A 15475-nucleotide genomic window follows, 5' to 3' on the forward strand; every position below is an offset into this window, starting at 1 on the left:
CTAAGCAACAAAGTGAGACACCCCACCCTTTATTTTTTAATAGGTAAATATTATCCATAAAATTAAAAAAAAAATGTAAAAGCAAAAAGAAAAAAAAGCAAAAAGGAAAAAGGCCAAACCTACATGTCTGTATGTAGAGACCTCCATGGCATATTACACAGAAAATGCAAGCTCCAGCACATCCTCTGTCTGTGGTCCCACGGCACGCACAGGGAACTTGTGTGCAGAGGAAGCCGAGGAGCCCAGCCAGACATACAGAGGCTTTAGTATGCCCATGCTGCATCTCCCCGAGCTGACCAGATGTTTTAATCACGCACATGTGGTCACTATTTATTTTTCAACATCACAGTGACATGCGGGTAGGATTATGGGTCTTTTTCAATGTTCTACTCTAGATTTCTCTGTATCTTATGATTTTCATGTGAAAAATGACATTAGGAATTGATACTTTATAAAATCCAAATGTTCATTTTAAAAACTAAGTCTTGGTTGGGCGCGGTGGCTCACCCATGTAATCCCAGCACTTTGGAAGGCTGAGGCTGGTGGATCACTTGAGGTCAGGAGTTGGAGACCAGCCTGGTCAATGTGGCAAAATCCCGTCTCTACCAAAAGTACAAAAATTAGCCTGGTGTGGTGGTGCGCGCCTGTAATCTTAGCTACTCAAGAGGCTGAGGCAGGAGAGTCGCTTGAACCCAGAAGGCAGTGGCTGCAATGAGCGAGATCACGTCACTGCACTCCAGCCTGAGCGACACAGCAAGACTCCGTCTCAAAAAAAAAAAACAAAAAACTTAAGTCTTAACCACACAAAGTGGTCCTGGCTGAATACGGTGAACTCTGCGTTCATTAAAAAAGCAAAGTCAGGCCGGGCGCGGTGGCTCAAGCCTGTAATCCCAGCACTTTGGGAGGCCGAGGCGGGTGGATCACGAAGTCAGGAGATCGAGACCATCCTGGCTAACATGGTGAAACCCCGTCTCTACTAAAAATACAAAAAACTAGCCGGGCGTGGTGGCGGGCGCCTGTAGTTCCAGCTACTCGGAGGCTGAGGCAGGAGAATGGCGTAAACCCGGGAGGCGGAGCTTGCAGTGAGCCGCGATCACGCCACTGCACTCCAGCCTGGGTGACACAGCGAGACTCCGTCTCAAAAAAAAAAAAAAAGCACAGTCACCTCACGAACATCTTAGCTAGAACCTGCAGCTGGGAAGCAGAGGTTTTTATTGTTTTCCAGAGTGAAAAACGCAAATGAGATGCTATTTCGTCTAGTTGTGAGCACAACTCGAGAGGCAGCTCTTGATCTGGTAACATGACCAACACTCTGTCCTAGGCTGGTCTCTACCTTTTTGGTTAATTTAATAGAAACTAGAAAATCAATGAAAGAAAGTAACCTGCTATTAAGTCAACCAAAGAGAAGGACCTGCCTTCCAGCTTGAAAAGCCTGGGTCTGGCCCATCCTAGCCTATGGTGGAGCTGCTGTGTGAACCGATGCTGTTGGAAGGCGGCACATCCCAGTCAGGAGCCAGTACGGGGCCAGCACATGGAGGGAAGCAAACACGGAGGAGCACTGCTCTGCAGAAAGCGCCAGGATTCACGTGTGTGTATCTACAATCTACACAATTATCATGCCTCCTACAAACTTCAAAGAACTCTTTAAGATTTTAAAGGCGAAACAGCATTGTTTTCATAATGCGAATCAAACGGGTCGTGGAGCCATCGTGAGAAACAGCTGGCCCTGAGATGGCGGAGGCAATACTCACTCTCTCTTTGGACCTGCTGGTGGTTTTCACGCTAATGACAGGCTCTCCTTTCGATTTATCCATCACAACCGTCCGCTCCATTCCTCTGCTTCCTTCAGGACAAAACACAGCAAACTATGAAAACCTGTGGACGCCCCAACTTCCCGTAGTAAACAGCGCTCTGATGGACTCTGGACACACAAGGCATGAGTCAAGTGACTGACACCAGCCTTGGGAGCCTCTATTTCTCATCTATTGTGAGCGACACAATTAACGCGGGCGCAGCACAACGGGGGCACCCTCACGGGTCTTTGTACAACTGGAGGGACCTGTTCCCAACCTACAGCTTAAACCTGCAGCACGCACACAGACACAGCCGTCCCGCAGAGCCCTCTGTGACCCTCCACACTAAACCCACACAGCTCTGGAGCTGGTCTATGCTGTCACTCCTCCCTGACGTTCTGTGAAGCTCTGCAGTATCCAGTCCATGCTCAGAATCACACTGCAGCTCTGAGGGAGTGCCTTGCCAGACGGGTGGGCTTCCCTCCATTCATTTCCAACAATAAAGGCTTCCCAACCAATTCTCTCTCCTGACAACAGAACCACCAGGCTCTAAGCACTGGAACAATGACTTATTTGGGGAGATTTATAATACTTGAGGAACATTTTAAAAACACGTTCCTCATGAGACTCGGGGTAAATTAGCCCGAGAGCTGAAGATCCAGCTTGTAATGTGCTGTACCAAATTTCAATGCTCCAGATGGCTGGGTTTTGTTTCTGTTTTTTTTCTTCCTTGATGGGGGAGGTGGAGTTGGCTTATTTTTTTTGCCACAAAACATTCTGAGTCTTATAGAGATTCAAAGGTGTAAAGCACAATGAACTTTTACAAAATGACAACAGAAGTGGCATCGTCCAAATACAACCACTTCAACAGATGCTTGGAGGTTTCAGTTTTCTCTGTATTTTTACTACCTCCAGCTTTAACATAATGTGGGAAAAACTTGACTGCACACCTGCAAAATAGCATCAGGTTAGTTACAAGAAACTTGGACAACTCACTCTCAAGCCAAAGGCCCTGAGAAAGCCAGAACTCAGGCAGCTGAGTTCAGCAATACACGTCAAGCCCTGAGTCCCAAGCACTTCTGGATTCCTGATGTTGTATGGAAACTCCTTTAAGCCATTTCATCAACAGACTCTTGTTTCTTCAACGGTGACATATGAACAGCGAAACAGCCATGTCACCAGAGCTTGCTGTCCTCATCTTCCCTCGGAACCCCATCTACTCACCACCCGTGCCAGGCCTTGGGCCTTACCCTTCCCCTAGCACTTAAAAGACTCTCATCACCTGATTTGGTGACTCTAGACCGACTTGTAGGTCCGGGTTTCAGCTCATCCTGGTCTTTTTCTTCCTTTTTAATGTCTTCAGGCTTTTTTTCCTCCTTCTTCTCAATCTTCTCCTCCTTCTTAATTACAGTTCTATTTAAAAACATGGTTATCAAATTGAGTTCACAAGACTCTGTAACAGGAACGGCTCACCCAGAGCCTCACTCACACATACTCAGATGTCCACGCAAAACAAAATCACCCCGGCGGCAATCAGGTGGGAAAAAATTATTTGAAAACCATAACAACAACAATACTCCTCTTTAGATACAGGCCGTATTCCCACTTCTATTACTTGCTCAACTGAGGGATATGCACAATGAAATTCCTGGGGATGCATTTCCAAAATGCCAGACAGGCTGGCATGCAAGAGTGGCGTGCAGGTGGAGACGAGAAACATGCCAACTACATGAGAACACTTCTAAAAAGTTTAATGTTTCATCATGTATGTGTGGAACATTGTTTATAAGCTTTATAGGGAAAAGCATTTCTTCCCAATATAGCCTCAATAGGACAGAGGCCCAGTGGCAGGATGCCAAGCCCCCACTGCACAGAGTGGCAGGCCATTTACCCGTGAGGCCAACACCCCTCGGTTAGTAACTACTGCATACTTTTAGGGAGTTAAATGATGTGTTATGTGCCAGTGAATATGGGAAGGTGTTAAGTGCCATTTCAACCAAAAGCAACTTTCTTCTAAGCAGTGAAATAAATCATCTTCACCACTCAAACTCAGCTGCTGCGTTCCCTAATGCCATTCGTCTCAGACAATTAAACTGCACACTGACTCAACACCAACAATGTGCCAGGGTCCAGGCAGGAAAGTCAGGCCTCTGCAGGGCCCTCCAGCAAGCACCTGTTGGCCTCTCCCCAACTGACCCAGGCAGGGTTCCTGGCAGAGCTCCAGCCATGCCAGGGAAGCCTCTGATTGCCCCATCTCCCTTGCCCTTCTCAACCTCCACATCATGTTGTCTTTTTTTAAAAAAAAAATACTCATTTTGAGAAAAACTGACTATTGTAAATCATCTTATCTCCTCTCCCTCATCCCTATGACGACCACGAGGGCGGCCTTACTGTCAATCACTGGGTCTGCCTGACTGCGGTGATCTACAGTAACGTTTTATAGAGTGTCTTAGGCGTGACATGAACGAGGTCATACTTCATATACTGCTCTACAGCTTACTTTTGTTACCTCATGGTATGCTTTAAAGAAGGGTCTTTAGGCTGGTCATGGTGGCTCATGCCTGTAATCCCAGCACTTGGGGAGACCGAGGCAGATGGATCACAAGGTCAGGAGTTTGAGACCAGCCTGGCCAACATGGTGAAACCCCATCTCTACTAAAAACACAAAAACATTTAGCCAGGTGTGGTGGCGCATGCCTGTAATCCCAGCTACTCGGGAGGCCGAGGCAGGAGAACTGCTAGAACCCAGGAGGCGAAGGTTGCAGTGAGCCGCGATTGCACCACTGCACTCCAGCCTGTCAACAGAGAGAGACTCCATTTCAAAAAACAGAAAAAGGAAAAAAAAACAAAAAAACAAAAAGAAGGGTCTTTAGATCCTGAGACAGAACTCAGGGGGAATAAAAAGGAGGTGGCTGGATACAGGTGTGGGCTACCACTTCCAAGTAATTTTTAAATTTTTGATAGAGACAGGGTCTTGCTCTTTTGCTCAGGTTGGTTTCCACCCTGGCCTCAAGCAATTCTCCCACCTTGGTCCTGCAAAAGACTAGGATTATAGGCGTGAGCTGCTGCACCTGGCCCCAAGTTGAAATAAGTAGGCCCCTGAGTAATGGGTGTCAGATGAGCCTTCATGAACTTGCAACGGGGCAGGACGGGACAGGGCGGGGGTGGGGGGTTGGCTGCTTTCACCTGCAGCACAAGATTCTGTGTTTATTCATCTGCTTTCCTTCTAGTAGATAAATACATGTGCTGGAAAAAAGACTGGAAGGATATCCAACAAAAAGAATCATCCCTGGGTGCTGGGATTACACCTGACACTTACATGTGCTTTCTGGATAACAACTGTATAAAAACCAGCACTCATCCAAGATGGCAAAGGCGAGCCCCTCTTCTTCCCTTCTTTGGAAAGCTTCTCTATTTCACAAGACCGACCACCAATCTAGAAATCCTTCAAACGGAAGGAAAGGCTAATGAAGGTGTCAATTTGAAGGAAAAAAATAAGGTCAAAACAAATTTTAAAATGCTCAACCTCCTAGGCAAACAACCTGCAGGAAGTTCGGTCTTAAAGGTCTTAAGTTAATCACCCAGTTAAGAGCCATGGGGCTCCGAGCGACCTTCATAGGTTGAATCCCAGCCTTGCCGTTTCCCAGAAAACTCAGGCAGGACATGTTCCCCTATCTAGGCCTGTATCCTCTCCTACATAGAGCACGTGCCTCCCAGGGCTACTGCAAGGACCGAGAAAACTGCTGCATTCCCAATGCTGGCCACAGGACCATGCCATACTGTTAGCTAATTATTACCACCTTTCCCACAAATGCAGAAAAGCAATGAATGAAACACAAGATACCAAGAATACCGCAAACCTGCAACAACAGTTCCCCATCTTCCACCAATACAGACTTTTTTTTTCTCAGCAATGCTGATGGGATGTGTCTTTTTGAAGTTGCTGATTAAATTAGGGTGCTCACCAACCCCCCGCCCCCCTCCAAGTTCATGAAGGTTCATCTGACACCCATTACTCAGGGGCCTACTTATTTCAACTTGGGGCCAGGTGCAGCAGCTCACGCCTATAATCCTAGTCTTTTGCAGGACCAAGGTGGGAGAATTGCTTGAGGCCAGGGTGGAAATCAACCTGAGCAAAAGAGCAAGACCCTGTCTCTATCAAAAATTTTAAAATTACCAGGGAGTGGTAGCCATGCCTGTAGCCCCAGCTACTAGAGTGGCTGAGGTGGGAGGATCACTTGGGCTTGGGAGGTCAAGGCTGTAGTGAGCCATGATTGCGTCACTGCACTCCAACCTGGGTGACCCATCTCAAAAAGTAAAATGCTTTTTAAAAATAATAATTCCAATTAAATATAATAATTCCAATTTGGCCATGATGTAAATTGGTAATCACATCTTCAAAAACCCAGTTCAACTATATCCACAGACATGTTTACTCTCTAAACTGTACTGACAATGTAAACTTAAGGCAGACACTCAGCCTTCTGAGACATTGCCCTGATCAGATACACCACCAAAATCTACCTTCTCAAAAGCCTACAATTGTGTTAAAAATATAAATAAGCCACACCTGCCTTGAAAGATCTGTCCCTACCTCCATTTTGATTCGATATAAATCACCCCTTTATAAAAATAGAACCTCAGACCCATGGTTCCCAACCACTAGGCCAAGATACCCCAGGGTGCCACCGTGAACTCACAGGGTGCCTTGGGATATTTTTAATTTTGAAGTAAACACAGCAATACTTGCCATCTGTCAGACACAGCACCAACTTGCTCAAAGTCATTCACTGCAACACTAGACCAGGCTACATTCCTTTGGATGATGCTTTATCTTTGAAAAACTGGGTTTATGACAGTTGCTGTGATTAATAAGTGAGAACTACATGAAAATCAACATGGATGAGGAAATGATTCCGAGGTCTGAGAGGCTGTACAAGGGACCAGAATATGGAAAAGGACATACAAAATAGTCTTCTTTCATTTTGTGTATACTGATTTTTCAAAAGGCTAATCACTTGTCAGGACACAAATACATGCTGAGGATCATCTGCATCCACTTTTTAAAGACACGGGCTACTTCGTTAAATAGCTTTAAACAGAAAGCTGAAGATTGGCAGTACGTGGTGGCTCACACCTGTAATCTCAGCACTTTGAGAGGCCAAGGCGGGCAGATCACGTGAGCTCAAGAATTTGAGACCAGGCCGGGCGCGGTGGCTCAAGCCTGTAATCCCAGCACTTTGGGAGGCCGAGGCGGGCGGATCACGAGGTCAGGAGATCGAGACCATCCTGGCTAACACAATGAAACCCCGTCTCCACTAAAGATACAAAAAAATTAGCCGGGCGTGGTGGTGGCGCCTGTAGTCCCAGCTACTCGGGAGGCTGAGGCAGGAGAATGGCGGGAACCCGGGAGGCGGAGCTTGCAGTGAGCCGAGATCGCGCCACTGCACTCCAGCCTGGGCGACAGAGCGAGACTCCGCCTCAAAAAAAAAAAAAAAAGAATTTGAGACCAGCCTTGGTAACATGGCGAAACCACGTCTCTACAAAAAATGCTAAAAGTAGCCTGGCTGGGTGGTGTATGCCTGCAGTAGTCCCGGTTACTTGGGAGGCTGGAGTAAGAGACTCACTTAAGCCTGGAAGGTGGAGGCTGCAGTGCCACTGCACTCCATCCTAGGTGACAGAGTGAGTCCCTGTCTCCAAAAAATAAATAAATAAGGCTGAATATTGAAGTGGCAGCAGAACACAAAAATCAGCTGAGACTCCAGCAGGAAGCTGGAAAGGCTGCGTGGGTAGAGGTGGGGACAGAGTGTGTTTTTCAAGGCCCACGGTGGCTGCCCTTGCCCTCCTCCCAGGGATTCCAAGAGGAGGTTTGAAAATTCACTTTACTTTTCAATTTTGATCTCCACAGAATGATGTCTGTCGACACTCGATAATTTTTCCTTCTTCACTTCGCACTCTTTTCTGTCGGAAAGCTTTTTCCCAGCAGGCTCGTTTTTGGCCTAAAATATAATACAGACAGAAATGATGTGTGGCCCAGGCCTTCTCACTTGCAAACTCCATTTGTGAGTTACCATAGACGAGAACTGCCTCACCTTCTCTACGGAAATCATTCGTCCATGCAGCTCAGTCCTGTGGAGATGGCTGATGCACTTGGTTGCCTCGTCGGATGTCGACATGGTGACGAATCCATAGCATCGAGCCCCCGGGCTGCGGGCGTTCGTTACCACTTTGGCCCCAACAACCTTCATGAAAAAGGGCACTCTTACTGTCTCATACAAATGACCACACAACTTGCTAAAGTTATTACCTGACAATCAGAATCATTTTCACTATTTGTCACCTCTCCCCATATTAGTACTTTTCCACTATTAGTTACTGAATTGGTTCCAATTAATCCTGACCTATCCAAATACAATTGCTTTTTTTTTTTTTTTTTTGAGACACAGTCTCACTCTGTCACCCAGGCTGGAGTGTAGTGTCCTGATCTCGACTCACTGCAAGCTCTGTCTCCTGGGTTCAAGCAATTCTCCTGCCTCAGCCTCCCAAGTAGCTGGGATTACAGGCACTGGCTACCACGCCCAGCTAATTTTTGTGTTTTTAGTAGAGATGGAAGTTTCCCCATGTTGGCCAGGCTGGTCTCCAACTTCTGACCTCAAGTGATCTACCCCAGTCGGCCTCCCAAAGTGCTGGGATTACAGGCGTGAGCCACCGTACCCAGCCACTAAATACAATTGCTTTTAATACAAGATCAGTCATCACAATGAAAACACACAAACATGCAAGATTATAAAACCATTAAACTTCATTACTCACAACTAATAACCAGAAGTCCTACCCATCCACATCGTTTTCTCTATGTCCACTGTGCCCACGAACAGCTGTGGGGCTACTAAGCAACGCACCCATCCACTCCAGCTGGGCCTGAGAACAGCTTGACTCAGACCCGGACTGTCGGGAATGTTCCCATGGGGAAAGGACTTCCACTTCTGGCCGAGATGGGAGAACTAAGCATTGTCTTCCTGCCTGAAACAACTGACAAACATGATGAAACGTAGGCCATGACGGTTTTCAGATCCTGGACATCAGGCTGCCCGAGACAGCGATCCCTGAGAGCTTCCTGACTGCCCCTGCTCACTGCCTGAAGTTCCCAGGCAATGGGGGATGGGTAAAATAGCACTGAGATTCTGAGACCAAGGCAGAGAGAAACCACAGAACTGAGGATCAGAGAGGACACAGCCACACAGAGCAAGCTGAAGAGACCCACAGAGGGCTCCTCCCGCCCAGTGCATGTGTGTGAAAAGGAAACCAGAGGCTGGGACAGCACCACTCATAAGGAGCAGAGGGAACAATCACTGGGGGCACTCAGGGCCACAAATGGTTTGCTCTTCCCAATAGCCAGGGTGGAAAGGCTGGTAATTCACGGGCATCAGACCCACTACTCAGAGGGCATTGCCCAGTAGTGAGACCAAATCAGCCCAAACTGAAGGCTACTTTGACCCTGACTTAGCATAAAAGCCCCACAAGGACCAAAGTGTGTCAAGTACCTCAGCTGTGCACCAGAAAAAAGCTCAAGGGTATTTGTAGAGATACAAGTATAACTAGCACCCAACAAAATACAATTCACAACATCCCATAAAAAATTACCGGGACAGGCTGGGCACAGTGGCTCATGCCTGTAATCCCAGCACTTTCTGAGGCCAAGGCGGGTGGATCACTTGAGGCCAGGTGTTCAAAACCAGCCTGGGCAACACGGAGAAACTACATCTCTACCAAAAATTTTAAAAATTAGCTGGGTGTAGTGGTGTGATGCCTGTGGTCTCAGCTACTCAGGAGGCTGAGGTGAGAAGATTGCTTGAGCCTGGGAGGTTGAGGCTGCAGTGAGCACCACTGTACTCCAACCTGAGCGACACGGTGAGATCCTGTCTGTATGGGAAAACAAAACAAAACAAAAAACAGGAGAAACTTAAAAGCAGCCAGAGGAAAAGAGACAAATTGGAAACTAAAGGAACAAGGATTAAGTTAACCTAGAATTCTTTTTTTTTTTTTTTTTTCCTGAGACGGAGTCTCGCTCTGTCACCCAGGCTGGAGTGCAGTGGCCGGATCTCAGCTCACTGCAAGCTCCGCCTCCCGGGTTCACGCCATTCTCCCGCCTCAGCCTCCCGAGTAGCTAGGACTACAGGCCCCCGCCACCTCGCCCGGCTAGTTTTTTTTTTTTTTTGTATTTTTTAGTAGAGACAGGGTTTCACCGTGTTAGCCAGGATGGTCTCGATCTCCTGACCTTGTGATCCACCTGTCTTGGCCTCCCAAAGTGCTGGGATTACAGGCTTGAGCCACCGCGCCCGGCCAAGTTAACCTAGAATTCTATACCCAGTGAAAATTTATTTCAAAATGAAGACAAAGTAAAGACTTTTTCTGACATGCAAAAGAAACAAGAACACATCACCAGCAACCCCACACTACAAGAAACTTTCAGTTCCTTCAGGAGGGAAGAAGATGATCTCCGACGGGATGTACAACAAAAAGCAAGGAAGAGCACCTGGCGAGGTGAACATGATTTTTTCCAGTCATTTCTGGGTCTCTTTAAAAGATAACTGTTCGGCTGGGCGTGGTGGCTCACGCCTGTAATCCTAGCACTCTGGGAGGCCGAGGCAGGCGGATCATGAGGTCAGGAGATCGAGACCATCCTGGCTAACACAGTGAAACCCCGTCTCTACTAAAAATACAAAAAATTAGCCGGGCATGGTGGCGGGCACCTGTAGTCCCAGCTACTTGGGAGGTTGAGGCAGGAGAATGGCGTGAACCCGGGAGGCAGAGGTTGCAGTGAGCCAAGATCGCGCCACTGCACTCCAGCCTGGGCAACAGAGCGAGACTCTGTCTCAAACAAACAAACAAAAAAAAACTGTTCAAAGCAAAAAAGCCAAACCACAGCAAGTCAAAGCCAACAAAATATTGGGTGACTTCTTCAAGAGAAGTAAACTGTATGACAATAACATCACGAAGATCGACAGGAGGGGAAATGCAAGTATATTCCCGCGGATAGTTCTTGCACTACACTGAACCCAACAGAGCACCACTTGCAGACAGACTGTAAGGGAAGATGTGTACTGTAATCCTACAAGCAGCCAGTAAACCACAATGACAAAGAGAGTAAATAAGCCATCAGTCATCAAAGGACTCAACCCACAAGGCGGCAGATAAATGGGAAAAAGAGATAAATGAACAAACATCATGAACAGAAAACAGACAGCAAGATAGCAGATTCAACGCCAGCCCCACCAGCACTGGCGCACAGAGTGAACGTTTCCCCAAAACACAGGAGTCCTGCTCTCTGACCCATCTCTGACTCAGTGGGTCAACCTGAGTAAGGCATTCCCCGTCTCTGGACCTCATGGCCCCAACTATGAAATGACAAGGTGGAACCCACACGCTCGAGGTTCCCATCAGACTCTGACGTCCTGTGGTTTAGACCACACAAATGGAGGAGTCGAGACTCTGCCTGAAGTGTCATGGCCAAAGGGACAAAAGACTCTCCTCACAGAAACACAGACGCCACTTCCCATATCACAGCTGAAGCCAATGATGACATCATTCTACCTTACCATCAAATTAATCATCCTTACAAGGACATTTCTTCTGACAGACAAAACCCAAATGAGAGGAGGCACCATACTAAGCTTGTACGTCCCCAGCCCTGGGCAGTGCCATCCGCCCTGGAGCTTGTCACAGCAGCCTCTGCATGCTTCAGTCAAGTAGCCGAGTGGTGTCCTGCCCCTCTGGCCTTCCTACGTCCTCCTGTTTTTGTCCAGAGCTGAGACCCACAGGCAAGGCCAACTCTATCACTCACGCCTCGGCTGAATGTCACTTCTTCAGCGAGGTCTGCTGAAGCTGTCTCCCGAATCTAAACATGGTCTCCCCAACATACTGATAGCGTACTCTAACCTTCCTTAATAGGCTCATCACAACACATATGTGTTTATTTCTTAAACTGTCTTTTTCCCATCAGACTAAAAAATCTGTGATGACAGTGACCATGTATGTTTACTTCTGCTTAATCATCAGTGTCTGAGTGAAGTCAAAAAAGTAACTGAAGAAACGGGTTATTCATGGTTATAAGAATTTCCTAAGCCCTTGTTGAACAGACTGTTAAGAGAAAAACTGAACTAAATGCTTTCTCTGGGTCCTGTCTGCTTCTTAAGCAATGAAACATTAACCAACACCTGATCGGGTGACACAGACCTAGACAAAGGAACAGCTTCTGTAGCCAGAAGGCTGTGTCGGACAGGCCCCGCTCTGCCTGGAATCAGGGCACCGTCCAGACACTAAATGGTGAGTCTTCTCCTTTGGAAGCCACTCCCCGGAGGCACCCAGGAGACCAGGGGAGTGCCAACTGCTTATCAGAAGACTCTTGGTTAAGTGCGGTGGCTCACGTCTGTAATCCCAGCACTTTGGGAGGCCGAGCAGGCAGATCACATAGGTCAGGAGTTGGAGACCAGCCTGGTCAACATGGTGAAACCTCATCTCTACTGAAAATACAAAAATTAGCCAGGCATGGTGGTGGGTGCCTGTAATCCCAGCTACTCAGGAAGCTGAGGCACGAGAATCACTTGAACCTGGGAGGCGGTGGTCGCAGTGAGCCAAGATCACACCACCGCACTTTAGCCTGGGCAACAGAGCGAGACGCGGTCTCAAAAAAAAAAAGAAGACTCTTACATTAATTCATTCCAAACAGTGGAATCATTTTAAATTGTCCTCCTCAACTTCCTTTGGAAAGCTGCTGAATTGTACTATTTTTCTCCTGCCCCCATAAGCAGCATCTTAGTGATTTTTGAACCACGATCATGTCAGACTATATACTTACAATGCTAAATTATATGAAAGTCAATTATTCATGTCATTCTTTTTTTTTTTTTTTTTTTTGAGACAGTTTCACTCTGTTACCCAGGTAGGAGTGCAGTGGCACAATCTTGGCTCACTGCAACCTCTGCCTCCTGGGTTCAAGTGATTCTCCTGCCTCAGCTTCCCAAGTAGCTGGGACTACAGGCACACACCACCACGGCTGGCTAATTTTTTGTATTTTTAGTAGAGACAAGGGTTAGCCATGTTGGCCAGGATGGTCTTGATGTCCTGACCTTAGGTGATCTGCCCGTCTCAGCCTCCCAATTTATTCTTAAGGGAAAAAAACTGATCATGTCAGCTTTAAGTTTTGCTTAGGACAAAAGGCCATAAGTCTCTTTGAGACCAGTTAGAAAGAACCCCAAGAACATTGAGATGGAAGCTGTTTATACTGCTGTTCTGAGCACTGCTGTGATATGACCAACCACGTGCCCTGCTCGGCACCCTAGTTACTGTGAGTCAGGAAATAAGGTGCACTGCACAAGACTGGGCGAGCTTTGTTGTTGTCCTTTTTTTTTTTTTTCAGACGGAGTCTCATTCTGTCGCGCAGGCTGGGGTGCAGTGGCCGGATCTCAGCTCACTGCAAGCTCCGCCTCCTGGATTTACGCCATTCTCCTGCCTCAGCCTCCCTGAAGTAGCTGGGACTCCCTGAGCAGCTGGGACTACAGGCGCCTGCCGCCTCACCCGGCTAGTTTTTTTGTATTTTTTAGTAGAGACGGGGTTTCACCATGTTAGCCAAGATGGTCTCGATCTCCTGACCTTGTGATCTGCCCGTCTCGGCCTCCCAAAGTCCTGGGATTACAGGCTTGAGCCACCACGCCCAGCCATTGTTGTCGTTTTTTAGTAAACACAAGGTCTTGCTATGTTCCCTGGTTGGTCTTGAACTCCTGGACTCAAGCAATCCTCCTGCCTCAGCCTCCCAAACTGCTGGGATTATAGATGTGAACCACTGCACCCGGCAGAGTTTCTTTTTTAACTCTGATAATCACAGTGGATGGTATGAGGCAAGGGAAGGCATACCTTCCCATACTTGCTGAAAAGGTTCTTGAGATCCGTAGCTCGTGTTGTGGAGGACAGCCCGCTGACCCACAGGTTCCGACCAGAACTGCTGCCAACTCGACCTGGCACGAGAGGGAGATTCTTAGGCATCAACCCAAGGCCTAACAGGAAGCACAACCATTCTTAAGAGCGCAGCCCTCTTTAAAAGCCCTAACGATGCCCAATCCCAACTGTTGACTCAAGAATTTAATGCACACACACATGCCAACACACAGAAGGCAGAAAATCTGGACAGCAAAAACTGAGTTTTCTTACTCAAGGAATAATCATGCCCATGTCAGTTATGCACTGAAATGTCTTTTGATGATCAGATCTCATCCAAGACAGCAGTCTCTAAAGTCCATGAAACAGTCTTCAATGAGCAGAATTATTCCTTTCTTGTGCTTTTCACTATCCCATAAATGACAACCACAACAGAAATATAAAATGCAGATGCTTGCGAACTTCTAAAACTAGTCTCTCAAGAAACCATTAGGTGGTTGATTCCAGTAATCCATAATAAAACAAATTACTGGATCCAAAGTGTGGATATCTGCACGCCCCTCCTCCCAAAATAAGGGATCCAAACATGGCTCCCTACCACATAAGTTAAATCATACCTTTTTCATCTTTAATGATTGGCTTTATATCTTTTTCTTCCTTAAAAGAGCTAGAGACAAAAGTTAATGTTACTCATACAGGAAAAAAACGAAAGAGAACAAAACTAAAAATATGATTATGTGCTAAAACTGAATACCTACCAGAAAATTAGTCTGAAATAAAATTTTAACAGACACCTCTGCAAGCTTATATTGGAAAATCTGACCCCAAAAATACAATGTCAGATTTGTAAAAGTCAATTCGATTTAGCTGAAGATAACGATTAACAATTTAAGAACACAACCATGATAGGTTGAGAAAAAGAAAAGGAATTGAATCACCCATTAAAAACACACAGAGAAACAAAACATTCTTTAGAAGCAAAACTACAATTTCGTCAGTCTGGCTGGCCAATTGCAGAAAAAAACAGCTTATGTGTGTCATTAAATGACCAATGAAAAGGAGATAGCGTCTGGTCTAAAACTGAGAAAAAACAAACCTCATTTTCTGATCAGCGCCCTCACTGGTTGAGGACTCTTTAGGAGCCGGAGGGACTTCATTACAAGCTTCAAAATCAAACTTCCTCCCGTCTTCTTTGCTATCTCTGGCTTCTGGGCTTGCGGCTTCCGTGGGTGCTTCCGCGAGCTCCTCGCTAGAGGCCTCCGCGAGCTCGGAGGCCGCACTACTCTGCTCAACTGCCGGCTCTAGCCCTACAGGCTCACAGTCCGTCCTCTCGCCATCGCCTGGCTGCTCCGCGGGCTCCCTTTTCACTACCGCTAACAGGCTGTCTGCCTTGCTCGACTGAGCGTGTGCTGTTGACTCGCTGGCCAAATCTAAATCACCCTCTTCCGGATGGGCGCTGTCAAATAGGTCCTCTTCCTCCGCAAGCTTTCTGTCTGGCCCCACGCTACTTGTGTCCTGTGCAAATGGCTGCTCCAGCTCGGAACTTTCTTCTTTTACTGGCTCAGATTTACAAGTTTCCCCCAAAATGTCGAGTATTTTCTCATTTTCTACGGATTTAACAGGAATAGAATGGCACAAGGTTTAATTACCAGGGAAATAAAGCAATCACAAATGTGGAACTGGCACGGCTGCCACACTAACACGAAGAGAACTGCTAGCTACACAGAGATTGGAAAACCCGCGGGTAC

General features: G+C 47.0%; 1 protein-coding gene across 2 annotated transcripts in view; it reads right to left on the bottom strand.

The window, feature by feature from the left end:
* LOC105487121 (scaffold attachment factor B2) overlaps positions 1-15475 on the bottom strand; it is a 38549-nt gene that overhangs the window by 10756 nt on the left and 12318 nt on the right. For both annotated transcript variants that reach the window (XM_071087710.1, XM_071087711.1), the window contains 7 exons: positions 14824-15334; positions 14345-14394; positions 13707-13807; positions 7886-8035; positions 7680-7792; positions 3076-3206; positions 1752-1843 (listed from right to left, as the gene is read on the bottom strand). In XM_071087710.1, coding sequence (XP_070943811.1) covers positions 1752-1843; positions 3076-3206; positions 7680-7792; positions 7886-8035; positions 13707-13807; positions 14345-14394; positions 14824-15334 — 1148 coding nt within the window. The remainder of the gene's footprint in view (positions 1-1751; positions 1844-3075; positions 3207-7679; positions 7793-7885; positions 8036-13706; positions 13808-14344; positions 14395-14823; positions 15335-15475) is intronic.

This window comes from Macaca nemestrina, chromosome 20 (assembly GCF_043159975.1).
Source record: "Macaca nemestrina isolate mMacNem1 chromosome 20, mMacNem.hap1, whole genome shotgun sequence".
Classification (NCBI taxonomy): Eukaryota; Metazoa; Chordata; class Mammalia; order Primates; family Cercopithecidae; genus Macaca; species Macaca nemestrina.